The sequence below is a fragment of the Pelodiscus sinensis genome, chromosome 24 (genome assembly GCF_049634645.1).
Source record: "Pelodiscus sinensis isolate JC-2024 chromosome 24, ASM4963464v1, whole genome shotgun sequence".
Classification (NCBI taxonomy): domain Eukaryota; kingdom Metazoa; phylum Chordata; order Testudines; family Trionychidae; genus Pelodiscus; species Pelodiscus sinensis.
Window position 1 is genome coordinate 22,691,747 of NC_134734.1, and position 26,124 is coordinate 22,717,870.

Consider the following 26,124-nt stretch of genomic DNA (forward strand, 5'->3'; position numbering starts at 1 on the left):
CCCCCCCGGCCCCAAACGGGCACCGCCCGGCCCCTGTGCGCCCCCCCGCGCCCCCGAACGGGCACCGCCCTGTCCCCCTGTGCGCCCCCCGCGCCCCCGAACGGGCACCGCCCGGCCCCTGTGCGCCCCCGCGCCCCCGAACGGGCACCGCCGGCCCCTGTGCGCCCCCCGCGCCCCCGAACGGGCACCGCCCTGTCCCCCTGTGCGCCCCCCGCGCCCCCGAACGGGCACCGCCCGGCCCTTGTGCGCCCCCCGCGCCCCCGAACGGGCACCGCCCTGTCCCCCTGTGCGCCCCCCGCGCCCCTGAACGGGCACCGCTCTGTCCCCCTGTGCGGCCCCCGAACGGGCACCGCCCTGTCCCCCTGTGCGCCCCCGAGCCCCCGAACGGGCACCGCCCTGTCCCCCTGTGCGCCCCCCGCGCCCCCGAACGGGCACCGCCCGGCCCCTGTGCGCCCCCCGCGCCCCCGAACGGGCACCGCCCTGTCCCCCTGTGCGCCCCCCGCGCCCCCGAACGGGCACCGCCCTGTCCCCCTGTGCCCCCCCCGCGCCCCCGAACGGGCACCGCCCGGCCCCTGTGCGCCCCCCGTGCCCCCAAACTGGCACCGCCCGGCCCCTGTGCGCCCCCCTCCCCCGACTGCCCTGAGTTCCCAAACGGACTCCACCTGGCCCCTCTGTGCCCTCCCCCCCAAGCACCCTGGCCCCCAATGGACACCGCGGGCGTCCCCTATGTGCCCCCCGGACTGCCCTGCCCCCTTGCCTCTGTGTGGCCCCTGCCCCCCAACAGGCACCATCTGTCCCATGTGCACCCCCTGATTGCCCTGCCCCCCACGGGCACTGCCAGGCCCTCTGTGCCCCCCAGCTGCCGTGTTCTCCTCCTGCCCTGCCCCTTCAAATGGGCACCGCCCAACCCCTCTGCCCCATGTCCTGCTCACTTCCCAGCCCCCAGCCTTCCTGCGTGCCCCCCCAGGGCCTGCTGCCGATGCTTCAGGATAACCGGGATGGCTGGCCCTGGTCGCTCACAGGCAGCTGGGGAGATGGAGCCACCGCTCTGGGGCTGAGCTATACAAAACTCTGGCCCTAGCGGTGCGGGGTCTGGGCTTTGGAAAGGGGGCGGGGGCAGATGGGAGAGGGGAGCTGAAGCTCAGCCCCAGCTCTGCAGACACCAGGCACTGGGGCTAGGGGAGCAGCTCCCTCAGCCAGCAGGAGTAGCAGGCTGTTCCCTGGCCGGTGCCCCCGCGCCAGACCCATTTTCACCAGCACAGCACCAGGAGCCAAGGCCAAGAGCAGGGTCTGTTTAATGAGCCAGGAGCCCAGCGGCACCAGGCCTCAGTCCGCACAGGTCATCTGCTCCTCGCTGCTGCTGCTGCCACCGGAGAGGGGCGTGGGGGCGCAGGCCGCGCAGACCTGCCCCATGTCCCTCCAGCAGGGCTGGCAGTACACGGCGCTGCAGGGGGGTGCTGGGCATGGCTGGGAGCTGCGGCACTCGGGCGAGCCGCACAGGGCGCAGCGCCGCCGGAGCCAGCCTCGCAGGCGCGGACACCACCGGCAGAGTCGTTCCAGCAGGGGCTTTGCCTGCAGCGGGGACAAGGCCGGGGGCTCTGAGCGGGGGTGGGCAGGGCTCTGGCCCTGGGGCATCCTCCCCCCAGCCAAGCCTGGGGGCTCGCCCTGGCTTTTGGGGGCCTGACTCTGCGGGGGAGCTGCTGGGAGCGGGGGAAGCCCTGCCCTGGAATTCCTGGCAAGGGCGGGAGGAGCAGGAATGAGGGAAGCTGGGCCAGGCTGGCGGAGGGGGGCACCTGCCCCCCCCACCTTGGCACTGGGCCTGGAGTAGCTCCCACATGCTGCTGTGAGCTCGTGCACAACTGTGCAAGGGGGGCGCGATGGCTCGACCATCAGGTGTCACTTGCGCATGCTCCGTGCGCCCGGGTTGCCAGAATACCCTGGGCGGGTCTCCCAGAGGGGAGGGGAGGGTGCCCAGAGGGTGGGCGGGTCGCCCAGAGGGGAGGGGAGGGTGCCCAGAGGGTGGGCGGGGCTCCCGGAGGGGAGGGGAGGGTGCCCAGAGGGTGGGCAGGGCTCCCGGAGGGGAGGGGGAGGGTGCCCAGAGGGTGGGCGGGCTCCCAGAGGGGAGGGGAGGGTGCCCCGCTGCCAGCCTGGTGGCCACACAGAGTGACACCCGCACTCACCAAGGCCTGGGGCCGCCGGGCCAGGCGTCGCCGCTGCAGCTGGACGAAGGCCTGGCGCTTCCGCAGGAGCTCGTTGTACAGGAAGAGAACCCGCCTCTTCTCCCGCTGCGGGGGAGCGGGGGGGTCAGCGCCCCCAGGAGATAGGGGGAGCGGGGGGTCAGCGCCCCCAGGAGAATAGGGGGAGCGGGGGGGTCAGAGCCCCCAGGAGAATAGGGGGAGCGGGGGGGGTCAGCGCCCCCAGGAGAATAGGGGGAGCGGGGGGGGGGGGGTCAGCGCCCCCAGGAGAATAGGGGAGCGGGCGGGGGCGTCAGGCCCTGGCTTGAATATAACTGGTCCTTGTTAACAGAGATGGGAGGGATCGTGTGGCGGAGGACCAGGGTGGAGATGGAGGAACCCATGAGGGGGCATAGGGGGCAGGGATAGAGGGGAGGGGTCAGTGAAAGACAGCAGTGGGAGGGACCGGGAGGGATATTGGGGGGAGGTGTCAGTGGGGGTCCCAGGGTCAGTGGGAAGTCCTGGGGGGGCAGGGAGCCGGTGGGGGCATCTGGGGGGCCAGTGGGGAGACCTGGGGGCCAGTGGGGTTTGGGGGGGCACTCACCTTGGGGAAGTAGAAGGCGGCGATGACACGGCGCAGGCGGTGGCATACGCCTGCCCCAGACACAGCAGCACCAGGGCCCCCAGGGGCAGGCAGCTGGCCAGGTAGTCGCTCTGCGTCATGGCCTGGGGCTGTGGCAGGCAGGCTGCAGGGGATGGACAGACAGACACAGGCTGGGGGGGGGGCAGACACAGGCTGTGGGGGGGGGGGGCAGACACAGGCTGGGGGGGGGGGGCAGACACAGGCCAGGGCCTCGACTCAATTTCCCTTGTGCCCCAAACCGAGCAGCTGGCGCTCCCAGAGGGAGAGGGTGTTGCTTTGGGGTCTCGGCATGGGAGACCCCAGTATTCCTGGGGGAGGTGTCTCTCCATGGGGGGGCAGCCCCAGGACCCTCCCCTCCCTGGGCACAGAGATGCCCCAGGCTTGGTGTGAGCAGCGGCCCCCAGTGGGGCAGAGATGGGCCAGGCCGCATGGGCCCCCTCACCCAGGTTGGTGGACTCCAGCACGGTCTCGGAGGAGGAGTTCAAGGCGCCGATGGTGCTTCGGAGCAGCCGGGCCAGCAGGGAGTGGCCCCCGACCCGCACCTCCAGGTGGTGGCTGCCTGCCGCGAGCGAGAGGGGGCTCAGGGAGGGGCCCTGCAGCTCTCCCTGCCGGGAGCTATCGGGGTGACCAGGGAGTGACGTCACGCCATGGGGGGCAGGATCCTGCACTAGCGTGAGTCAGAGCTGGCAGCTCCAGGCTCACCTGAGCAGGAGGGGGCAGTGGGGCAAGGGGAATGCCTTGGAGGCCGGTGCCATGAGGTTCGGGGTCCTGGAGCGGTGCCATGGGGCTGGGGCTGTCCCAGGGCCGTGCCATGGGGCTGGGGCTGTCCCGGGCGGGTGCCATGGGGCTGGGGCTGTCCCAGGGCCGTGCCATGGGGCTGGGGCTGTCCCGGGGCCGTGCCATGGGGCTGGGGCTGTCCCGGGGCCGTGCCACGGGGCTGGGGCTGTCCCAGGGCCGTGCCACGGGGCTGGGGCTGTCCCGGGGCCGTGCCATGGGGCTGGGGCTGTCCCGGGGCCGTGCCACGGGGCTGGGGCTGTCCCGGGGCCGTGCCACGGGGCTGGGGCTGTCCCAGGGCCGTGCCACGGGGCTGGGGCTGTCCCGGGGCCGTGCCATGGGGCTGGGGCTGTCCCGGGGCCGTGCCACGGGGCTGGGGCTGTCCCGGGGCTGTGCCACGGGGCTGGGGCTGTCCCGGGGCTGGGGCTGTCCCGGGGCTGGGGCTGTCCCGGGGCCGTGCCACGGGGCTGGGGCTGTCCCGGGGCCGTGCCATGGGGCTGGGGCTGTCCCGGGGCCGTGCCACGGGGCTGGGGCTGTCCCGGGGCCGTGCCATGGGGCTGGGGCGGTGCCATGGGGCTGGGGCTCTCCCAGGGCCATGCACGGGGCTGGGGCTGACCCGGGGCCGTGCCATGGGGCTGGGACTGTCCCGGGGCCGTGCCACGGGGCTGGGGCTGTCCCGGGGCCGTGCCACGGGGCTGGGGCTGTCCCCGGGGCCGTGCCATGGGGCTGGGGCTGGGGCTGGGGCTGTCCCGGGGCCGTGCCACGGGGCTGGGGCTGGGGCTGTCCCGGGGCTGTGCCACGGGGCTGGGGCTGTCCCGGGGCTGGGGCTGTCCCCGGGGCCGTGCCACGGGGCTGGGGCTGTCCGGGGACGTGCCACGGGGCTGGGGCTGTCCCGGGGACGTGCCACGGGGCTGGGGCTGTCCCGGGGCCGTGCCATGGGGCTGGGGCTGGGGCTGTCCCGGGGCCGTGCCACGGGGCTGGGGCTGTCCCGGGGCCGTGCCACGGGGCTGGGGCTGTCCCGGGGCCGTGCCATGGGGCTGGGGCTGTCCCGGGGGCCGTGCCATGGGGCTGGGGCTGTCCCGGGGCCGTGCCACGGGGCTGGGGCTGTCCCGGGGCCGTGCCACAGGGCTGGGGCTGACCCGGGGCCGTGCCACGGGGCTGGGGCTGTCCCGGGGCCGTGCCATGGGGCTGGGGCGGGGGCTCACTGCGGAAGGAGTACTGCACGAAGGCGTGGCGCTGTATGACACTGAACATGGTGTAGAGCACGTGGTCCAGGCCCCAGGCCAGCAGCAGGAAAAGCAGGGGGGGGATGCACTCCAGCAGTTCCAGCATCTGCGGGGGGGAGGGATGTGTCACGTTCCCCCTCCCCGGCACATGGCTCGGTCAGCACCAGGGCACCCCCAGCCGGGACCAGCCTGCACCCCAGCCCCCTTACCAGGCTCTTCCTCTCGGGCGGGCTGCACGGCCAGCCTGCAGGGGAAGACCACGCCGGAGAGCTCCGCCCGGCGCAGGGGCAGCAGCGTGCGCTTCTTCTGGGGAGACACAGCAGAGGGTCTCCGGTCTGGCACCCGTGGCACTGCCCCGTGGCCTTCCTGCCCCGGGCGATGCCTTGAGTCTGCGGCTGCACCACGCCCCGTGCAAAGGGGGCCCCGGGGGTGCCTGTGAGAAGCTGACGCTTTGCTGGTTCTGTTTGTGCGGTGTGGGGGCCTGCACCGTGGGCGTTGGGGCCTGCGCCGTGTCCGTGGGGCACTACATGGGGGGCTGGCGCTGGTCCGTGGGGCGCTCCGTGGGGGGCTGGTGCCCTTCTCCTGGTGGCTTCTGGGAGCCAGCAGCAGGCTCAGCCTACCCCGTGGAAGGGCAGCCAGGCCAGCAACCAGCAGCACTTCTCTGGCCAATCTACGTGTGGGAGCTTTGCTGGGAACCTGCGGCCCCGCCTGGGCGCCCTGGCTGCGAAGGCCGGGTCCTGTGTGGACGCCTGCTGGCGGTGTGGCTGGCTCCGTGCCTTAGAGGAGGACCCCAGGCTTGGGCTGAGGGGACAGCAGAGCGGCCAGACCGGGTCAGACCAAAGGTCCATCCAGCCCAGAGTCCTGTCTGCCCACGGTGGCCAGTGCCCGGTGCCCAAAGGGAGGGAACCCAACAGGGAATCCTCACACGATCCCTCCCTGTCACCCATTTCCCGCCAGCGGCTAGGGACCCCCATCCCTACCCAGCCATTGATGGACCTAAGCATGGCTCTATCTAGCTCTATTTTGAACCCTGTTCAAGTCCTTGTCTTCACCATATCCTCTGGCGAGGAGTTCCACAGGTTGGCTGTGCGCTTGGTTTGTTTTAAACCTGCTGCCTGTTCATTTCAGTGACCCCAAGTTGTTCTATTGTGTTTAGCAGAGCAGCCCTGGTTCTAATCCACCCTCATCTGGGGCCTCTAGCCCTGGCCCACGTGGGGGGAATCCCGTGGACCTGGCTGTGGGACAGTCCCTCCCGGAATGGAGTGTCCCAGGAGCAAGTCCCCTGTCCACGCCAGTCCACGGGACGTGGTGCCGACAGCCACCCGTGGTGGGAACAATGCTGTGGATCCCCACGTCAGAATCCAAAGACGTCTCACGCCTCCTGGGGACACCCACCTGCAGGAGCGACGGGGGGCAGGACAGTTTGAGGGACTGTCTGCCTAGCACCTCAGCCCCACGGCTCCCCACGGCCCCCTCGAGCCAGCCAGGGGCCTCACCTGCTTCCAGCGCCGGGCGTCGAGCTGGCGGAAGTAGGTGGTGATGTACAGGTTGTCGAAGCGGATGTCCTGGTTGTAGTGGTTGGTGTAGGAGAAAGCCCTGGGGGAGGAGTGGGTGAAGCTGGCACCCTGCTGCCCCCCCATGCTGGGCACTGCCAGGCAGGCTGTGGGGCACTGAGCCCCTGCCAGGGGAGACCTCGTCCCAGAGCCCTCACAAGCCCTGGTCCCCGCTCTACCGACGGAGACTGAGCCCGGGAGCCAGGACAGGACTCGCCCGGCGCTCTCACCGCTAGGCCCCACTGCCCCCCGGGAGTGAGGGAACAGCCCCCCCCGGCCCCCGGCGGCCTCACTCACGCGATGAAGACGAAGAGGAAGGTGCAGGAGAGCAGCAGGCGCACCACGGAGATGGCCTGGCCCAGCCGCCGGCTCTGCTGCTGCACGTGGGAGGCCACCTCCTCGGTGAGCTGCTCCCGGGACAGGTTGGCGCCCACCAGCGAGAACTGGCGGTCGTGCTGGGGGCAGAGGGAGGATCAGCGGGCGGCACCTCGCCCTGGGGCGCCACGGCCAGAGGCCCAAGGCCAGTCTGAGCCAGCGGGAGGGGCAGATGTTACGTGGGGGGGGGGGCTCGTGTTGTGCCCCAGAGCGGTGGGGGAAGGGGGGGTGTCACATTTTAGAATGGGGGAGGGGTGGATGTCACACCTTAGAGTGGGGGAGGGGCAGGTGTCACGTCCTGAGGGTGGAGGAGAGGCAGGTGGCACCAAGGGGGAGGGGCGGGCATGACGCCGGGGCAGGAGGGGTTCAGACCTTGATGACCAGCTCGGTGCTGAAGTCCTGGCTGATGCCGGCCACGGAGCCGTTCACCTTGTCGTAGGTTTGGCCGAAGTTGCCCTCCACTGGGATCTTGTCTCGGCACCAGGTGTGCATCACTGGGAACAGGGCGGGGGGCTGCGATGGGTGGGGAGCCCCGCCCCCCCGCCCGACTCGCCCCCCCCATCGCACCGCCCGACTCGCCCCCCATCGCACCGCCCACCCCCCCCGCCTGCCCGTCTCACCCCCCCGCCTGCCCGCCCAACTCGCCCCCCATCGCACCGCCCGACTCGCCCCCCATCGCACCGCCCGCCCCCCCGCCTGCCCGTCTCACCCCCCGCCTGCCCGCCCAACTCGCCCCCCCCACCCACCCATCGCACCGCCCGCCCACCCGTCTGCCCGTCTCACCCCCCGCCTGCCCGCCTGACTCACCCCCCCATCGCACCGCCCGCCCCCCCGCCTGCCCGCCCGACTCGCCCCCCCATCGCACCGCCCGACTCGCCCCCCCGCCTGCCCGTCTCACCCCCCGCCTGCCCGCCCGACTCGCCCCCCCATCGCACCGCCCGCCCCCCCGCCTGCCCGCCCGACTCGCCCCCCACCCACCCATCGCACCGCCCGCCCGCCCATCTGCCTGTCTCACCCCCCGCCTTCCCGCCCGACTCGCCCCCCGCCCGCCCACCCGTCTGCCTGTCTCACCCCCCACCTGCCCGCCCGACTCGCCCCCCACCCATCGCACCGCCCGCCCCCCCCGCCTGCCCGTCTCACCCCCCGCCTGCCCGCCCGACTCGCCCCCCCGCCCATCGCACCGCCCGCCCCCCCGCCTGCCCGTCTCACCCCCCGCCTGCCCGCCCGACTCGCACCCCCACCCACCCATCGCACCGCCCACCCACCCGTCTGCCCGTCTCACCCCCCGCCTGCCCGCCCAACTCGCCCCCCCACCCACCCATCGCACCGCCCGCCCACCCATCTGCCCGTCTCACCCCCCGCCTGCCCGCCCGACTCACCCCCCCATCGCACCGCCCGCCCCCCCGCCTGCCCGCCCGACTCGCCCCCCCATCGCACCGCCCGACTCGCCCCCCATCGCACCGCCCGCCCCCCCGCCTGCCCGTCTCACCCCCCGCCTGCCCGCCCGACTCGCCCCCCCATCGCACCGCCCGCCCCCCCGCCTGCCCGCCCGACTCGCCCCCCCATCGCACCGCCCGCCCGCCCATCTGCCTGTCTCACCCCCCGCCTTCCCGCCCGACTCGCCCCCCGCCCGCCCACCCGTCTGCCTGTCTCACCCCCCACCTGCCCGCCCGACTCGCCCCCCCACCCATCGCACCGCCCGCCCCCCCCGCCTGCCCGTCTCACCCCCCGCCTGCCCGCCCGACTCGCCCCCCGCCCATCACACCGCCCGCCCCCCCGCCTGCCCGTCTCACCCCCCGCCTGCCCGCCCGACTCGCACCCCCACCCACCCATCGCACCGCCCGCCCACCCGTCTGCCCGTCTCACCCCCCGCCTGCCCGCCCAACTCGCCCCCCCACCCACCCATCGCACCGCCCGCCCGCCCATCTGCCTGTCTCACCCCCCGCCTTCCCGCCCGACTCGCCCCCCGCCCGCCCACCCGTCTGCCTGTCTCACCCCCCGCCTGCCCGCCCGACTCGCCCCCCGCCCATCGCACCGCCCGCCCACCTGTCTGCCCGTCTCACCAGGGCCTGCGGGCACAGCCCCACGGTCCTCCTCTCCCACTGCCTGTCCAGCCCCCTCCATCCCTCCTGCCAGGGTGCCCAGGGCCATGAAAGGTGGTGTGTGTGTGTGTGGGGGGGGGGGTTCCTGGCTGTTCTGAGCTCTGAGTTGGCACCAGGGGGTGGGTCCGGCAGTGCCTCGCCCTCCCCCGCCCAGCCCAGGGGCTGCCCGAGCCTCACCGTGCACCAGGTGGCAGAGGAATTTGAACTTCATGGGCAGGCAGAGCAGGTGGCTGAGGAGGGGCACCACGATGCGGCGCAGACACGCCTTGTGCTTGGCATCGAACCAGGCCTGGCAGCGCCCGATGGCCCTGTCAATCACGTCTGGCGGGGGGGGAGCAGGTCAGTGGGGTCCCCCCTAGGCAACGGGGGGGGCCGGCCTGGACCCAGCTGGGCCCTCCCACGCCCTCTGGCACTGCACCCCCAGCTGCCTGGCGCACTCACATTGGCAGCGCAGTTTGGTTTTCGTCTCGTAGAGCTGCTGCGTGCTGGGGGCGCGGCGGCCCTGTGCCCGGCGGGGGCGCTGCGCCCCCAGCCCCGCCTCGCTGGCCACCTGCTCGTTCAGCCCCGCAAAGGCCTGCGAGACGTTCCGGGTCTCCGCGTTGAGCGCCTTCCCGCTCCGCTGCGGGGACACGGGGCAGACGGGGGGGCCACCCCCGGGGGGACGGCTGAGCGGGGGGCCCCGTGATACCCCCTCTTACCTGGCGCCCATCCCAGCTCTCTGCCCACCCCCGCTGGGCTGCCCGGTGCCCCACACCAACCCCACAGTGCCGTCCCCCCCACTCGCCCCCCCACCAGGACCCCAGTTCCCCCAACCCCACAGTGCCGTCCCCCCCACTCGCCCCCCCACCAGGACCCCAGTTCCCCCAACCCCACAGTGCCGTCCCCCCCACTCGCCCCCCCACCAGGATCCCCAGTTCCCCCAACCCCACAGTGCCGTCCCCCCCACTCGCCCCCCCGCCAGGATCCCCAGTTCCCCCCAACCCCATAGTGCCTGCCCCCCCAATCGCCTCCCGCCAGGATCCCCAGTTCCCCCCAACCCCATAGTGCCTGCCCCCCCACTCGCCCCCCCGCCAGGATCCCCAGTTCCCCCCAACCCCATAGTGCCTGCCCCCCCAATCGCCTCCCCCGGCCAGGATCCCCAGTTCCCCCCAACCCCATAGTGCCTGCCCCCCCAATCGCCTCCCCCGGCCAGGATCCCCAGTTCCCCCAACCCCATAGTGCCTGCCCCCCCACTCGCCCCCCCGCCAGGATCCCCAGTTCCCCCCAACCCCATAGTGCCTGCCCTCCCACTCGCCCCCCTGCCAGGATCCCCAGTTCCCCCCAACCCCATAGTGCCGTCCCCCCCACTCGCCCCCCCGCCAGGATCCCCAGTTCCCCCCAACCCCATAGTGCCTGCCCCCCCACTCGCCCCCCCCAGGTTCCCCAGTCCCTCCCCAATCCTGTACTGCCTCCTCCCCTCCCCCCCAGCCAGGCTCCCCAGTCCCCCCCAGCCCTGTGCTGCCTCCCCCCCACACCAGGCTTCCCAGTTCCTCCCCCAACCTCAAGCTGCCTGGAGGGCTGGGACCAGTTGCTGGGTGGTCAGTTTGGTTTTTTTGGCTGGCTGAGGGAGGGGGAGTCTAGCTGGCTTGGGGGGCTGGGCAGGGCCCTGGCTCTGGGCCCCCCTCTCCCCAAGATGGGTTGTACCGGCTGCTCCTGTGTCCCCGTGAACCAATAGACCTTCTCCTCTACCTGCCGCCTGAGAGTCCCGTCTGGCTGCGGATGGGGGGGCAGTGCCCGGGGACCCCCCATGTCACGCCCTGGCCCAGCTCCCCCCGGCTGGCTGCCTGGTGACTCCGGCCCGAGCCCCCCTCACCGCCATGTTGCGCAGCACGGCGCGCAGCGGGGCCGTGGACACCCGCCAGATCTGCCGGCTGTGGTTGATCTGCAGCTCCACGGTGCAGCCCACCGAGCGGATCACCTCGTCCAGGTTGTGCCGCAGGTTGGCGATGGGGCCTGGGGCGGGCAGAGAGATCACGGCCCCTGCCAGGGCCAGGCCTGCAGCCCCTTGCTGAGGGGGGCCGGGAAACACGAGCCCTGACGCCCCGGGGAGGGGCTCACCCCAGTACCCCGGTGAGGGCGCAGTGTGGGGGGGTCACCCAGGGACCCAGTGAGGGCCCAGTGAGGGGGGGTCACCCAGGGACCCAGTGAGGGCCCCAGGAGCAGGGGGTCACCCAGGGACTCAGGTGAGGGATCAGTGGGGGGGTCACCCAGGTACCCAGTGAGGGCCCAGTGAGGGGGGGGTCACCCAGGGACCCAGGTGAGGGCCCAGTGGGAGGGTCACCCAGGGAGGGGGGTCGTGCCAAGCAGGTACCCCAGTGGCGGGCATGGTGCCCGCTTGCTGCCAGCCTTGCCGGGGGGGGGGGGCTGCTTACCGTCGTAGATGGCAGCCAGGACGTAGGTGAGCAGGTAGAGCCGCCCCTCCTTGCCCAGGAACTTGGGGGCCACGAGGAGGCTGGCGCAGCGGAAGTGAGGGGAGGTGCCCCAGCCGAGGGCGCTGACTCCTGCAGGGGAGGGGACGGAGCGAGCTGGTGGCTGCTCCCCACGGCCTGAGGCCCAGGCAGGCCGACCTGCCCCTCACCCGCCCAGTGTGAGGAAGTGGGGAGATTGGGGGGCTCAGAGGGGGGGCTCAGAGCCCAGATGTTACTGGCTCAATGTGACTCGGGGGGGGGGGGGGGGGGGGAGTTTGTTGTTGCAGGGACCAGCCCAGAACTGAAGCCCAGCACCCGGGGGCCGGCAGACCCCGCTGGGGGCAGGGCCGGGTCTGGCCAGGGGGCCGCCAATGGGCTGCAGGGAGGAGACCCCCCTGCCCTGCCCAGCTGGTTCCAGGGGGAACAATGGACGCGGGGATGGGAGAAGAGGGGCCCAGGCGGCCCTGTTACCTGGGGAGAAGACAATGGACGGGGAGGGGCTGTTGCTGGGGGTATCGGAGGCCCTGCTGGGAGGCTGTTGGGGCAGAGAGCAGAGCAGGCAGGGCTCACCAGGCTGCAGGGCAGACTCAGCCGTGCAGGGCTGGGGGGCCAGGCCTACACTGCGCGACCCCCCCCGAGAGTGGGGTCCAGAGGGAGTGCCCCCCCGAGGGGGCTCACGGCGGGGCAGGCGTGCGGAGGGCTGTGAAAGGCGGACCCCCCCAGGTGAGAGTGGGCCCCCCAAGGGAGGGGCGCCACGCGGGAGTGGGAGGTTCCACACAGGGACCAACGGGCCGAGTGTGGGCACGCCCTGTGAGCCGTGACACCGGGCAGGGCGGTATCACTTGGGCACCCGCCCACCGTGGGGTCGGCCTCTGTCCTGGGCACCAGCCTACATGGGGCACTGCTCCCTGCCCTGCATACCAGCTCACCTTGAGACACGCACCCTGCATGGGGCACTGAACCCCCCACCCTAGGGACCCGTCCTCCGTGGGGCATGGACCCCGCCCTGGGCACCCGCCTTCCATGGGGCACCGCCCCCACCCTGGGTGCCCACCCAGAGGCTGACCTTGGCACCTACCTGCCAGCCCGTACATCAGCTCAATCTTGTGACCCTCCTCGAGACTCATGGGGAAGATGAGGAGCTGGGAGAGACCTGGAGGCCAGAAGGGGGGCTGCCCTGAGCCCAGGAGCCTTTGCCGGCCCGCGGCCCCACACCCCCTGCCCCACAGCTGGGCCATGCCCATCCCCCAACCTGGCAGTGCAAGGCCACAGCACCGCTTTAACAAAAGCTAAACTGGGGTGACCCCCCCACCCCAATATCCTCCCACTCCCACACGCACCCCGACTTCCCTGGCGCCACCTGACTCTCCCAAGCAGCCCCCCCTATGCTCCCACCCTGGCTCGCCCCTGCAGCGACCGTCTCCCGGCCATCTGGGGCACTATCGCCCCCCTGCCGGGAGGGGGGACTCACCGAGAGCCAGGAAGCCCCCCACGCCAGCTCCCAGGAAGAACTTGGTGATGCGGAACTGGTCGGGCGGGCTCCAGAGGAAGCGGGCGCAGCAGGCGGGCAGCAGGCCCAGCACGGCTCGCTTCAGGGCTGTGGGCACAGACGGGAGAGAGTCTGGGGTCTGCTCCCCTGTACCAGGGCAGGGGGCAGGAGGGGCCGGGGGGGGCTCACTTGAATTCGGTGGTTTACGCCACCTCAGTTTCCCCATGTCAGCTGCACTCGCCTTCCCTCGCTCCCAGGATCCCTATGCCCACCAGCGTCCCGTATCCCGGCAACGGGCAGCGACGCCCAGGGCTCCCCGTGCCCACCAGCGTCCCGTATCCCGGCAACGGGCAGCGACGCCCAGGGCTCCCCGTGCCCACCAGTGCCCTGTATCCCGGCAACGGGCAGGGACGCCCAGGGCTCCCTATGCCCACCAGCGCCCCGTATTCCGGCAACGGGCAGGGTCACCCAGGGCTCCCTGTGCCCCCCAGTGCCTCGTATCCCGGCAACGGGCAGGGTCACCCAGGGCTCCCTGTGCCCCCCAGTGCCTCGTATCCCGGCAACGGGCAGCGACGCCCAGGGCTCCCTGTGCCCCCCAGTGCCTCGTATCCCGGCAACGGGCAGCGACACCCAGGGCTCCCTGTGCCCCCCAGTGCCTCGTATCCCGGCAACGGGCAGCAATGCCCAGGGCTCCCCGTGCCCCCCAGTGCCTCGTATCCCGGCAACGGGCAGCGACGCCCAGGGCTCCCTGTGCCCACCAGCGCCCCGTATCCCGGCAACGGGCAGCGACGCCCAGGGCTCCCTGTGCCCCCCAGTGCCTCGTATCCCGGCAACGGGCAGGGTCACCCAGGGCTCCCTGTGCCCACCAGTGCCCCGTATCCCGGCAACGGGCAGCGACGCCCAGGGCTCCCTGTGCCCCCCAGTGCCTCGTATTCCGGCAACGGGCAGGGTCACCCAGGGCTCCCTGTGCCCACCAGTGCCCCGTATCCCGGCAACGGGCAGCGACGCCCAGGGCTCCCTGTGCCCCCCAGTGCCTCGTATCCCGGCAACGGGCAGGGTCACCCAGGGCTCCCTGTGCCCCCCAGTGCCTCGTATCCCGGCAACGGGCAGGGTCACCCAGGGCTCCCTGTGCCCACCAGTGCCCCGTTTCCCGGCAACGGGCAGCGACGCCCAGGGCTCCCCATGCCCCCCAGTGCCTCGTATCCCGGCAACGGGCAGGGTCACCCAGGGCTCCCTGTGCCCCCCAGTGCCTCGTATCCCGGCAACGGGCAGCGACGCCCAGGGCTCCCTGTGCCCCCCAGTGCCTCGTATCCCGGCAACGGGCAGGGTCACCCAGGGCTCCCCGTGCCCCCCAGTGCCTCGTATCCCGGCAACAGGCAGGGTCACCCAGGGCTCCCTGTGCCCCCTAGTGCCTCGTATCCCGGCAACAGGCAGGGTCACCTAGGGCTCCCCGTGCCCACCAGCGCCCCGTATCCCGGCAACGGGCAGGGACGCCCAGGGCTCCCTGTGCCCACCAGCGCCTCATATCCCGGCAACGGTCAGCGACGCCCAGGGCTCCCCGTGCCCACCAGCGCCCCGTATCCCGGCAACGGGCAGGGACGCCCAGGGCTCCCTGTGCCCCCCAGTGCCTCGTATCCCGGCAACGGGCAGGGACGCCAGGGCTCCCTGTGCCCCCCAGTGCCTCGTATCCCGGCAACGGGCAGGGACGCCCAGGGCTCCCTGTGCCCCCCAGTGCCTCGTATCCCGGCAACGGGCAGGGACGCCCAGGGCTCCCTGTGCCCACCAGCGCCTCGTATCCCGGCAACGGACAGGGACGCCCAGGGCTCCCTAGGCCCCGTATCCCGGCAACAGGCCTCAACGCCCAGGGCTCCGTAGGCCCCGTATCCCGGCAACGGGCAAGGATGCCCACAGTGGAACCCTGCCTGAGTGAGCCCTGACGTCCAGGAGCGGGACACTGGGTCTTGTCCCAGGTATCAGCCCCTCGGCGTGTGCCCCCTGCCCCGGGCCAGGCTCGCACGCGCACCCCATGGACTGTGCTGGGGAGGGAAATACCCCCCAGCTGGTTCAGGCCAGGCCCAGCCGGGTGCCACCCCCATAGCTGCCTGGGCCAATGCCAGCATCCCCCCAGCGGGCCCTGCCCGTCTGCCTCACGCAGCCTCCCTCCCCGAGCCCCGCACAACGGGCACCCGGACGGGGCGGGGCAGAGCAGGAAAGAGTCGAGCAGGCCGGGTGGGCACAGAGGAGCCGGGCAGGCGGGGCTGGAGGTGCCTGGGACCCAGCAACGCCTCGTCTCTCCGCAGCTCCGGGCCCCATTCCCTGGGGTGAAGCAGAGGATCGGGGGTGCCCCCCGCACCCGCTCCATGGGGCTCCTCTCAGCGATTGGCAGGGCCCTGCGCCCCTCAGCACAGGGCCCCCGGCCCAGGCGCAGGAAGAGCCGCGGGGGGCCCGGGCCGGCGGGGGCCAGCCTCGTGCGGGGCGTGATGCGCAGCGCGGGCGGCTTTGCCCTGGGCATGGCCCTCGCCAGCCTCTACGGCGCCCTGGTGCTCTTCGCCCAGAGCTACAGCATCTGGTACTGCCTGGTGTCCACCGCCACCCTGGGCGCCGGCCTGGGGCTGGGCATGGCCTTCTCCCGCAAGGTGCGCGTCACCGTCCTGCTCATGCTGCCCCACGTCTTCTCCAGTAAGCACCCCCCCCCCGCACAGGGACCGGCCCGGGGCTGGGATCCCCTGGCCAGGCACAGGGCCGTCACACACCCCCGGCCCCCAGCCCTACCTAAGGGCTGTGCCCTGGCCCCTGGCCCCACGTACCCGCTGAGCCTCTGTCCCCACATACAGGCTGTGCCCCGGCTTCTGGCCTCACATACGGGCTGAGCCCCAGCCCCACATACAGGCTGTGCCCAGCCCCTGACCCCACATACAGGCTGTGCCCCCGTCCTCACATATGGGCTGAGCCCTGGCCCCACATACGGCCTGTGACCTGGTCCCACATACAGGCTGTGCCCTGACCCTCGGCCCCACATATGGACTGGGCCCCAGCCCCTGGTCCCACATACAGGCTGTGCCCTGGTCCCTGGTGCCACATACGGGCTGAGCCCCGTCCCCACATACAGGCTGTGCCCTGGCCCCACATAGGGGCTGAGCTCCCATCCCCACATACAGGCTGTGCCCTGGCCCCCGTCCCCACATACAGGCTGTGCCCTGGCCCCCGACCCCACATACAGGCTGTGCCCTGGCCCCCGTCCCCACATACAGGCTGTGCCCTGGCCCCCGACCCCACATACAGGCTGTGCCCTGGCCCCCGTCCCCACATACGGGCTGAGCCCCCATCCCCACATACGGGCTGTGCCCTGGCCCCCGACCCCACATACGGGCTGTGCCCCGGTCCCTGGTCCCACATACATGCTGTGCTCTGGCCCTCAGCCCCTCATAGGGACTGTGCCTCCATGTGCCCCATTGCGACCAGCCCCAGGGGGTGGGCAGAGGCTGGGGTAGGGATCCTGGTGCCACTTGCCCTGCAGCCTCCCCCTGGCACCCAGTGCCCAGTCTGTCCCAGCTGGCACCCTGCCTGCCCCACTGATGCCGTGGGGCACCTGCCGCCCCCTGCAGAGGAGGGGAAGAACATGCTGCTGCTGCTGGCACTGGGCATGGCCATGGAGGGGCCCTGCGCCAACATCCTGCTGAACTTCACCCGCGCTGCCCAGTCCGTGTCCTGCGGGGCCGAGCTCGCCCTCAACCAGACTGCCGAGCAGCTGCAGAGAGCCAAGGAGCCGCTGCTCCGTGAGACGGGGAGCACAGGAGGGGCCACGTGGGGATCGGGGTGGGTGGGTCAGATGAGGGGGTTGGATAGGTCGGATGTGGGGATCTGGGTGGATGGGTGAGACGTGGGATTCGGGGTGGATGGGTCAGACATGGAGGGTGGATTGGTGAGACGTGGGCATTGGTGTGGGTGGGTCAGACGTGGAGGGTGGGTTGCTTGGACGTGGGCATCGGGGTGGGTGGGTCAGACGTGGAGGGTGGGTTGCTTGGACGTGGGCATCGGGGTGGGTGGGTCAGACGTGGAGGGTGGATTGGTTGGACATGGGCATCGGTGTGGGTGGGTCAGACGTGGAGGGTGGGTTGCTTGGACGTGGGCATCGGGGTGGGTGGGTCAGACGTGGAGGGCGGATTGGTTAGACGTGGGCATCGGAGTGGGTGGGTCAGACGTGGAGGGCGGATTGGTTGGACGTGGGCATCGGGGTGGGTGGGTCAGACGTGGAGGGCGGATTGGTTGGATGTGGGCATCGGTGTGGGTGGGTCAGATGTGGAGGGTGGGTTGCTTGGACGTGGGCATCGGGGTGGGTGGGTCAGACGTGGAGGGTGGGTTGCTTGGACGTGGGCATCGGGGTGGGTGGGTCAGACGTGGAGGGCGGATTGGTTGGACGTGGGCATCGGTGTGGGTGGGTCAGACGTGGAGGGTGGGTTGCTTGGACGTGGGCATCGGGGTGGGTGGGTCAGACGTGGAGGGCGGATTGGTTAGACGTGGGCATCGGGGTGGGTGGGTCAGACGTGGAGGGCGGATTGGTTGGACGTGGGCATCGGGGTGGGTGGGTCAGACGTGGAGGGCGGATTGGTTGGATGTGGGCATCGGTGTGGGTGGGTCAGACGTGGAGGGTGGGTTGCTTGGACGTGGGCATCGGGGTGGGTGGGTCAGACGTGGAGGGTGGGTTGCTTGGACGTGGGCATCGGGGTGGGTGGGTCAGACGTGGAGGGCGGATTGGTTAGACGTGGGCATCGGGGTGGGTGGGTCAGACGTGGAGGGCGGATTGGTTAGACGTGGGCATCGGGGTGGGTGGGTCAGACGTGGAGGGCGGATTGGTTGGACGTGGGCATCGGGGTGGGTGGGTCAGACGTGGAGGGCGGATTGGTTGGATGTGGGCATCGGTGTGGGTGGGTCAGACGTGGAGGGTGGGTTGCTTGGACGTGGGCATCGGGGTGGGTGGGTCAGACGTGGAGGGTGGGTTGCTTGGACGTCGGCATCGGGGTGGGTGGGTCAGACGTGGAGGGCGGATTGGTTGGACATGGGCATCGGGGTGGGTGGGTCAGACGTGGAGGGTGGATTGGTTGGACGTGGGCATCGGGGTGGGTGGGTCAGACGTGGAGGGTAGATTGGTTGGACGTGGGCATCGGGGTGGGTGGGTCAGATGTGGAGGGTGGATTGGTTGGACGTGGGCATCGGGGTGGGTGGGTCAGACGTGGAGGGTGGATTGGTTGGACGTGGGCATCGGGGTGGATGGGTCAGACGTGGAGGGTGGATTGGTTGGACGTGGGCATCGGGGTGGGTGGGTCAGACGTGGAGGTGGATTGGTTGGACGTGGGCATCGGGGTGGGTGGGTCAGACGTGGAGGGCGGATTGGTTGGACATGGGCATCGGGGTGGGTGGGTCAGACGTGGAGGGTGGATTGGTTGGACGTGGGCATCGGGGTGGGTGGGTCAGACGTGGAGGGTAGATTGGTTGGACGTGGGCATCGGGGTGGGTGGGTCAGATGTGGAGGGTGGATTGGTTGGACGTGGGCATCGGGGTGGGTGGGTCAGACGTGGAGGGTGGATTGGTTGGACGTGGGCATCGGGGTGGGTGGGTCAGACGTGGAGGTGGATTGGTTGGACGTGGGCATCGGGGTGGATGGGTCAGACGTGGAGGGTGGATTGGTTGGACGTGGGCATCGGGGTGGGTGGGTCAGACGTGGAGGGTGGATTGGTTGGACGTGGGCATCGGGGTGGGTGGGTCAGACGTGGAGGGTGGATTGGTTGGACGTGGGCATCGGGGTGGGTGGGTCAGACGTGGAGGGTGGATTGGTTGGACGTGGGCATCGGGGTGGGTGGGTCAGACGTGGAGGGTGGATTGGTTGGACGTGGGCATCGGGGTGGGTGGGTCAGACGTGGAGGGTGGATTGGTTGGACGTGGGCATCGGGGTGGGTGGGTCAGACGTGGAGGGTGGATTGGTTGGACGTGGGCATCGGGGTGGGTGGGTCAGACGTGGAGGTGGATTGGTTGGACGTGGGCATTGGGGTGGGTGGGTCAGACGTGGAGGTGGATTGGTTGGACGTGGGCATTGGGGTGGGTGGGTCAGACGTGGAGGTGGATTGGTTGGACGTGGGCATCGGGGTGGGTGGGTCAGACGTGGAGGTGGATTGGTTGGACGTGGGCATCGGGGTGGGTGGGTCAGACGTGGAGGGTGGATTGGTTGGACGTGGGCATCGGGGTGGGTGGGTCAGACGTGGAGGTGGATTGGTTGGACGTGGGCATCGGGGTGGGTGGGTCAGACGTGGAGGTGGATTGGTTGGACGTGGGCATCGGGGTGGGTGGTCACAAGCAGGGAGCAGGCCTGGGGGGCCTCATCGTGCCCACGCCCCCAGACGCACTGAGCAGGATCAAGGCCATCGCCCAGAAGGCCAAGGTGGTGGGCGACCGCGTCCGCAAGTTCTTCCGCGCCGTCATGGACTCCGTGCGGCACGTGGGTGAGTGGGGGGTGGGGCCGGGCCTGCTGCTGGCCTCCCCCAGGTCAGCTTGCTAGGGTGGGGGGGACGGCGGCAAGAGCACAGCCCATCTCCTGTGCTCCGCACAGCCCCCCAGGGCCCTACCCTAACACCCAATCCCTCCATCCCCTGCGCCCCACGGCCCTGCCCTCGCGCCCCGATCCCCCCAGCTCCTGTGCCCCACGGCCCTGCCCTCGCCCCCGATCCCCCCCAGCCCCTGCGCTCCACGGCCCTGCCCTCGCGCCCCGATCCCCCCAGCCCCTGCGCCCCACGGCCCTGCCCTCGTGCCCCGATCCCCCCAGCCCCTGCGCTCCACGGCCGTGCCCTCACGCCCCGATCCCCCCAGCCCCTGCGCCCCACGGCCCTGCCCTCGTGCCCCGATCCCCCCACCCCCTGCGCCCCACGGCCCTGCCCTCGCGCCCCGATCCCCCTCAGCCCCTGCGCTCCACGGCCCTGCCCTCGCGCCCCGATCCCCCTCAGCCCCTGCGCTCCACGGCCCTGCCCTCGCGCCCCGATCCCCCCAGCCCCTGCGCCCCACGGCCCTGCCCTCGCGCCCCGGTTCCCCCCCAGCCCCTGCGCCCCATGGCCCTGCCCTCATGCCCTGGTGCCCCCCAGCCCGTCTTGTGACCCCTAACTCATGGCCGTCATCCCTATGCCACCTCCTGCAGCCCGTGCCCTGCGGAACGTGTGGTACTGGCTGGTGCACGTGGGCGACGTGTGCAACGAGGAGCTGGGGGCCCCCTTCCACAAGTGCCTGCGGCTCTTCGACACGGCCAAGGACGAGTGTGAGCGGGTCATCCCCGCCCTCTTCTTCCTCTGCTACGTCCTGCTGCTCTTCAAGCCGCTCTGCGGCCTGGCCGGCGGTGAGCCCGGGGTGGGAAGGGGGCTCGAGGGCGGGGCCAATGGGGGAGGGCGGAGCTGAGGGCATCTCGTCCCTCTTGGGCAGACCCAATGATATCAGCGTGTCCACCCTGGGGGCGGGGCCAATGGTGGCAGGGTCTCCCCTGGGGGCGGGGCCAATGGTGGCAGGATCTCCCCTGGGGGCGGGGCCAGTGGTGGCAGGGTCTCCCCTGGGGGCGGGGCCAATGGTGGCAGGATCTCCCCTGGGGGAGGGGCCAGTGGTGGCAGGGTCTCCCCTGGGGGCGGGGCCAATGGTGGCAGGATCTCCCCTGGGGGAGGGGCCAGTGGTGGCAGGGTCTCCCCTGGGGGCGGGGCCAGTGGTGGCAGGATCTCCCCTGGGGGCGGGGCCAATGGTGGCAGGATCTCCCCTGGGGGAGGGGCCAGTGGTGGCAGGGTCTCTCCTGGGGGCGGGGCCAATGGTGGCAGGGTCTCTCCTGGGGGTGGGGCCAATGGTGGCAGGATCTCTCCTGGGGGCGGGGCCAGTGGTGGCAGGGTCTCTCCTGGGGGCGGGGCCAGTGGTGGCAGGGTCTCTCCTGGGGGCGGGGCCAATGGTGGCAGGATCTCTCCTGGGGGCGGGGCCAGTGGTGGCAGGGTCTCTCCTGGGGGCGGGGCCAGTGGTGGCAGGGTCTCTCCTGGGGGCAGGGCCAATGGTGGCAGGGTCTCCCCTGGGGGTGGGGCCAATGGTGGCAGGGTCTCTCCTGGGGGCGGGGCCATGCTCTGTCGCACAATCCCAGCACAGCAGGGCTGTAAGGGACCCCAAGAGTGCAGCTCCCCCTCATGCCCCCTCCCACTCTGCCCCCAGTGCTCCTGGTCTTCTGCGTCATCCCTCAGTACCTGCAGCCCTTCCTGCGCAAGAGAGTCGCGGCTCGTGAGTGCGGTGCCCCGTGTGGTGGGGAACCATCGGCCCTGCCCCCCCCCCCGCAGCCAGAGGGGACTCTCAGCCGCAGGGCGAACTGGAGGGGGCCGAGGTGACGGGGACGCGGCGCAGCACAGACTGGTCGGCACTGGCACCAGGAGCCATCGGGGGGCCCAGAGCCCGGGCCTGGCTCTGATCCTGCACCCCAAGCCAGCCCAGACAGCCCTGCTCCCAGCTCCTGGTCCTAGCTCCCCAGCCAGGCCCCCCCTCCGGCCTTTGTCCTGCTTCCCAGGCAAAAGGTGTCCCCTGGTCAGGTCACAAAGGGCATGGGCCAGTGTGCGCCTGGGGGAGGCCGTCCCCGAAATTCCCACCCCCATGTAGGTATTGGGGCAGGGCCCAGGGAAACTGAGGCACACGCAGGATTACTACAGGATAGAACTCACATGCAACAAAACAAGGGGATAAAATCCCCACGTCGTCGTCACAGCCGGTCCCCAGGACGCTGGCCCTGGGCGCGCTGGGGGAGCACTGCTGGGAGCCCACAGCACGGTGTGCGCCCGAGCCAGCAGCCATGCAGGGCCCCGTGCCCTTGGGTCCTGGACCTCAGGCCCCTGCTCTGCCCCAGATCTGCCCCCTCCTCCCCCACCAGGTCTCCTCCCCCTCCTGTTCCTTGTAGTCCCACATCCCCCCACGGCTCTGCCCCCCAGCCCAGCGCTCACCCCCTGGGGTCTCCCCCCAGCTATCCTGAGGGCGCTGAACCGTGTGCGCAGGGAGTTTGAGTTCAACATCTCGGCCGTGCACCAGTTCGACATCGACCTCAATGCCAGCAAGAGCCTGGCCCAGGTGGCCCTGGACATCATGGAGGATGTGGGTCTGCGTCTGCAGCCGGCCTGGGAGGTGCTGGGCTTCTTCGCGCACCTCTCCTCCGTCGCCATCCTCTACCTGTACCTGCAGTGAGTGGGCCATGGGGGAGAACCCAGGAGTCCGGGCACCCAGCCCCCTTCCCACCGTGTGCTCAGGCCAGTGTCCCCGCCCGCAGGGCCCTGCGCTACCGCAGCCGGTACCTGCACCAGGACGAGTTCGACAACATCTACATCACGGGGCGCTTCGTGGCTCTGGACGTGCTGCGGGCGCGGCAGGACAAACCCACCGTGCTGCCCCTCTCCGCCCGGGAGAGCACCAAGTATCTGAGCCCCGGTACTGTGCCGGGCGGGCTGCAGGGCAGGGGTGGGGGGCTGGGCCGTAGGGGCAGGAAGCTGGGAGGAGGGGGGCCAGCTGGGAGCATGGGGTGGACCCTCGGGGCAGGGGGAAAGCTGGGAGCAGGGGTGCAGGGAGGTTGGGGGCAGAGCAGTGGGACACGGGGGCAAGGTCTCTTGGCAGAGGGGCTGCTCATGCCCCCCTGCTGCCTGGCCCAGGCTCACCGTTCCTGTCACGCCGGGAGCGCTTCCGCTACGGGCTGGCCCTGACCAGCGTCCTGCGCCACGTGCTCGTCGGCTTCGGCCTCGTCCTGCTGGACTTCAGCGTCTTCTGGCTGCTGGACCTGGTGCGCTACCAGCTGCATGGCGAGGTGGTGGCCAGGGGTGAGCGGCGGGGCGGGGCCGTGGCTGGGGGGGGAAGGAGCGATGGCAGGGCGGGGACGTGGCGGGGTGGAGGAAGGAGCGACGGCAGGGCGGGGACGTGGCGGGGGGGGAGGAGTGATGGCAGGGTGGGGCCGTGGCGGGGGGGGAAGGAGTGATGGCAGGGTGGGGCCGTGGCAGGGGGGGGAAGGAGCGATGGCAGGGTGGGGACGTGGCGGGGGGGAGGAAGGAGCGACGGCAGGGCGGGGCCGTGGCTGGGGGGGGAAGGAGCGACGGCAGGGCGGGGACGTGGCAGGGGGGGAGGAGTGATGGCAGGGTGGGGCCGTGGCAGGGGGGGACGAAGGAGCGACGGCAGGGCGGGGCCGTGGCCGGGGGAGGAAGGAGTGACAGCAGGGCGGGGCCGTGGCCGAGGGGGGGGGAGGAAGGAGCGACGGCAGGGCGGGGCCGTGGCTGTGGCTGGGGGGGAGGAAGGAGCGACGGCAGGGCGGGGCCGTGGCCGGGGGGGGGGGAGGAAGGAGCGACGGCAGGGCGGGGCCGTGGCCGGGGGGAGCGGTGGGGCAGGGCATTTGGGGAGGGGTAAGCTGCCAATCAGCCAGCCCGGCCACGGACCGAGCCCCGCCCACCCGCCCTGCGCTGACCCGGCCTCTCCCGCAGCGCCCGTGGTGATGAGCGTCAGCGTGACGGGGACGGGCTACACGGGCGAGATCTACCGCGACCTGGTCTCGGCCTTCGACGCCCTGCAGCGCGGCAACGTCAGCGTCCTGTCCCGCCGGTGCCGCCTGCGCCCCGCCGAGCCCGACTACCACAACTACCTGCTCATCGGTGACCGGCCGGGGGCACCTGCGCTCACTGCCCGTGGCCGGCTGGGCGGGCCAGGGGCCGCTCCTGGGCACTTCCGTGTGCAGGCCCCACGTGCCCAGCCCCAGGCCTGCTCCAGGCGGGGGGGGCAGACGCCCGCAATGTGCCCAGGCCCCCCCTGACTGGCGCCCCTCCCGCTCACAGGGCTCATGTACGGCGTGTGCTTCTTCATCGCCGTCTTCGGCAGCTACGTGGGGCGGCTGCGCCGGGTCGTGTGCGCCGCGTATTACCCCTCCCGCGAGCAGGTGAGACCCTGCCCGGCCGGGAATCCCTCCAGCCGCCCGACTGCCGGGACGTGGCCCTCAGTCCCCCCCCCAGCGCTCCTCTGGCCTATGCCGCGGACACCCCCCCCACTCCCAGCCCCTGAGCATCCGGGGCCCAGCCGCCCTCACCCACCCCTCCTGCCCTAGGAGCGGACGTGCTTCCTCTACAACAGCATCCTGACGCGGCGGACGGGCCTGGTGCGCTCCCTGCTCCGGGCCACGAGGCAGCGGGCGGCCGACGGCGGCCACAGGAACCTGCTCCTCATCCTCGCCGCCAAGTAAGGGCCCCTCCCCTGGGGCCACCCCAGGCCCTGCGTGCCCCCCCCCAGGGAGCCAGGAGCAGGGCGCTCGCGCCGATACGCAGACTGGAGAAGGGGCCCGCTGGGCAGCTCCCACTCCGGAGCCCCTCGTGCGATGGGTAGTGATACCCAGTCTGAGTGCCACAGGCCTGCCCCACCCCCCGTGCAACCCCTGACCCAACCGTGCAGCCCCTACCCCAACCGTGCAACCCCTAATCCAGCTGTGCAACCCCCCCGTGTAGCCCCTACCCCAACCGTGCAGCCCCCCACCCAACCGTACAACCCCCCCATGCAGCCCCTACCCCAACTATGCAACCCCTAATCCAGCTGTGCAGCCCCCCCGTGCAGCCCCTACCCCAACCGTGCAACCCCCGTGCAGCCCCTACCCCAACCGTACAACCCCCCGGTGCAGCCCCTACCCCAGCAGTGAAGCTCCCCCCTGCATGCCCATTGACACCCCCCCAGTGTGGGCAGGCTAAGTGACCCCCCCCCCCCACTCTCTGCCCATAGGTTTCCCCGGTGCGCCTGGCTGGCCCGGAAGATGGGCGCCCACCAGCAGTACTGCATGGGCTGCGGGTGCCTTGGCGGGGGGGCTGCCAGCCAGGACTTCATCGCCTGCATCACCCCTGGCTGCAGAGGTAGGGAGCGGGCGCGGGCGGCAGCCAAGGGAGGGGGCTGCAGCTGGCTGGGGTCTGATGCCCCCTCCCTCCCCAGGGCTGTACTGCCAGGAGTGCTACCAGCTGCTTAACGACGTCTGCTCCATCTGCATGGCCCCCCTGGCCTACCAGGGCGACATGGACGAAGAGATGTGAGTGGGGGGCAGGGCAATGCCACAGGAACCGGGGGGGGCCCTACCGACATCTCCCCTCCAGCTGGCTGCCTGCCCCATTGTCCCGCCTCCTGGGGCAAGGCAGCCAATCAGCTGCTGATGATCTCCGCGCCCCCCCCCCCCCCCATTCTTATGGGGTCTGGAACAGAAGACAAGATCTCGGGCCAACTCTGCTGCCCCCCCCCCAACTCCTCTGACCAACACCCAGATGGGGGAAGCCCCCCCAGGCCTGGGTGAGGGGGTAGAGAGCAGGGGGGCTGAGCTACAGAAGTGATGGGGGGCTAGGGATCACTTTAATGAGACAGTAATGAGAACACCCCCTGTCCCAGACCACGGGGGAGGGAATAAAAAAATCGCCCCCCAAAAGCTACCAGCTGCTCACCTGTGATCTCCGCAGCATAGGGGCTAGCACATTATCCCCCCCCCCCCCGCATGGGGGCTGGCACATTACCCCCCCCCCCGCTGCTATCCATCTGACGCCTGTCGTTCAGCACCAGGATCCATCCGGCGGGGATGCAGAGCCCCCCGGGACGTGCCCGCTGGGGCGAGCCCCAGGGCGGTTCCCCTGTCTCAGCCTTGCCCTCGGCCCCACAGCGACTCCAGCGACGAGGAGGCCGTGGGGCTGTGGCTGGGCGCCGTGCGGGCGCTGCGGGGCCAGGAGCAGGAACGGAGGCGCCAGCTGCGCCAGCAGCTCCGCCAGCGCATCCTGCAGGCCGTGCAGGGCCAGGGCTCCTGCCGGCGCCTGCCCCGGGAGCTCAGGGCCTGGGTCCGGGCCCAGCTGGAGGAGGACAGGAGCGGAGACAGCACCCGGCCCGGCACACCCAGCCCCGGGGCAGCCACGGATGCCAGCTCCAGGTGAGGAGTGGGGCTCGGGGAAGGGGCCCTAGCCTGACCCAGCCCCCTGAGATTTCACCCACCCAGCCGGGCCATGGGGAGGGGCCCCGGTGGACGCCGAGGGGGAGCAGGCGCACAGGGTGCCAAGGGCCCCAGCGCCGATCTCACCAGCCTCTCTCTGCCCCCAGCGACCTGGACTACAGCTACCTGGACCAGCCTCAAGGCGGCGAGGGCGAGGGCGGGGCAGGGCCGGCCCCCTGCCCCCCGGAGCCGGGGGAAGTGCAAGCCAGCCCAGACCCCTGCCAGTGAGGGCAGCGCCAGGAGCTGGGCTGGGGCTATGGGGCAGGTGAGGGGGCAGCTGGCCCCACCCCCCTAGTGCAATGGGGCTGCAGAGCCTGTGGTCTCAGCCCCGC

At 71.6% G+C, this 26,124-nt stretch overlaps 2 protein-coding genes across 5 annotated transcripts; one reads left to right on the forward strand and one right to left on the reverse strand.

Moving 5' to 3' along the window:
- Positions 1-1,277: 1,277 nt before the first annotated feature.
- LOC106732297 (E3 ubiquitin-protein ligase DCST1) lies at positions 1,278-13,176 on the reverse strand. Its single transcript, XM_075907534.1, is given in 17 exon segments — positions 1,278-1,572; positions 2,181-2,285; positions 2,779-2,819; positions 2,822-2,920; positions 3,260-3,376; positions 4,797-4,923; positions 5,027-5,047; positions 5,049-5,123; positions 6,314-6,413; positions 6,668-6,825; positions 7,118-7,239; positions 9,025-9,168; positions 9,289-9,466; positions 10,700-10,839; positions 11,259-11,387; positions 12,766-12,891; positions 12,973-13,176. Coding segments are annotated over 17 exon segments (1,965 nt in total). The 5' UTR covers positions 13,010-13,176; the 3' UTR covers positions 1,278-1,326.
- Positions 11,811-26,033, forward strand: DCST2 (DC-STAMP domain containing 2). 4 transcript variants are annotated; one of them, XM_075907528.1, is made up of 16 exons: positions 11,814-12,017; positions 15,084-15,462; positions 16,389-16,559; positions 19,176-19,277; positions 19,964-20,158; positions 20,998-21,063; positions 21,791-22,004; positions 22,091-22,248; positions 22,467-22,631; positions 23,283-23,450; positions 23,631-23,731; positions 23,897-24,027; positions 24,559-24,686; positions 24,763-24,856; positions 25,472-25,732; positions 25,900-26,033. In XM_075907528.1, exons 2-16 carry the CDS (start codon positions 15,144-15,146, stop codon positions 26,018-26,020), a joined length of 2,394 nt encoding a protein of 797 aa, XP_075763643.1. In that variant the 5' UTR covers positions 11,814-12,017; positions 15,084-15,143; the 3' UTR covers positions 26,021-26,033. The 4 variants fall into 4 exon arrangements, with proteins under 4 accessions (XP_075763644.1, XP_075763645.1, XP_075763643.1 ...); XM_075907531.1 differs by lacking the exon at positions 11,814-12,017 and adding an exon at positions 14,521-14,753; XM_075907529.1 differs by lacking the exon at positions 23,283-23,450 and having other exon boundaries at positions 11,811-12,017.
- Positions 26,034-26,124: the final 91 nt, after the last annotated feature.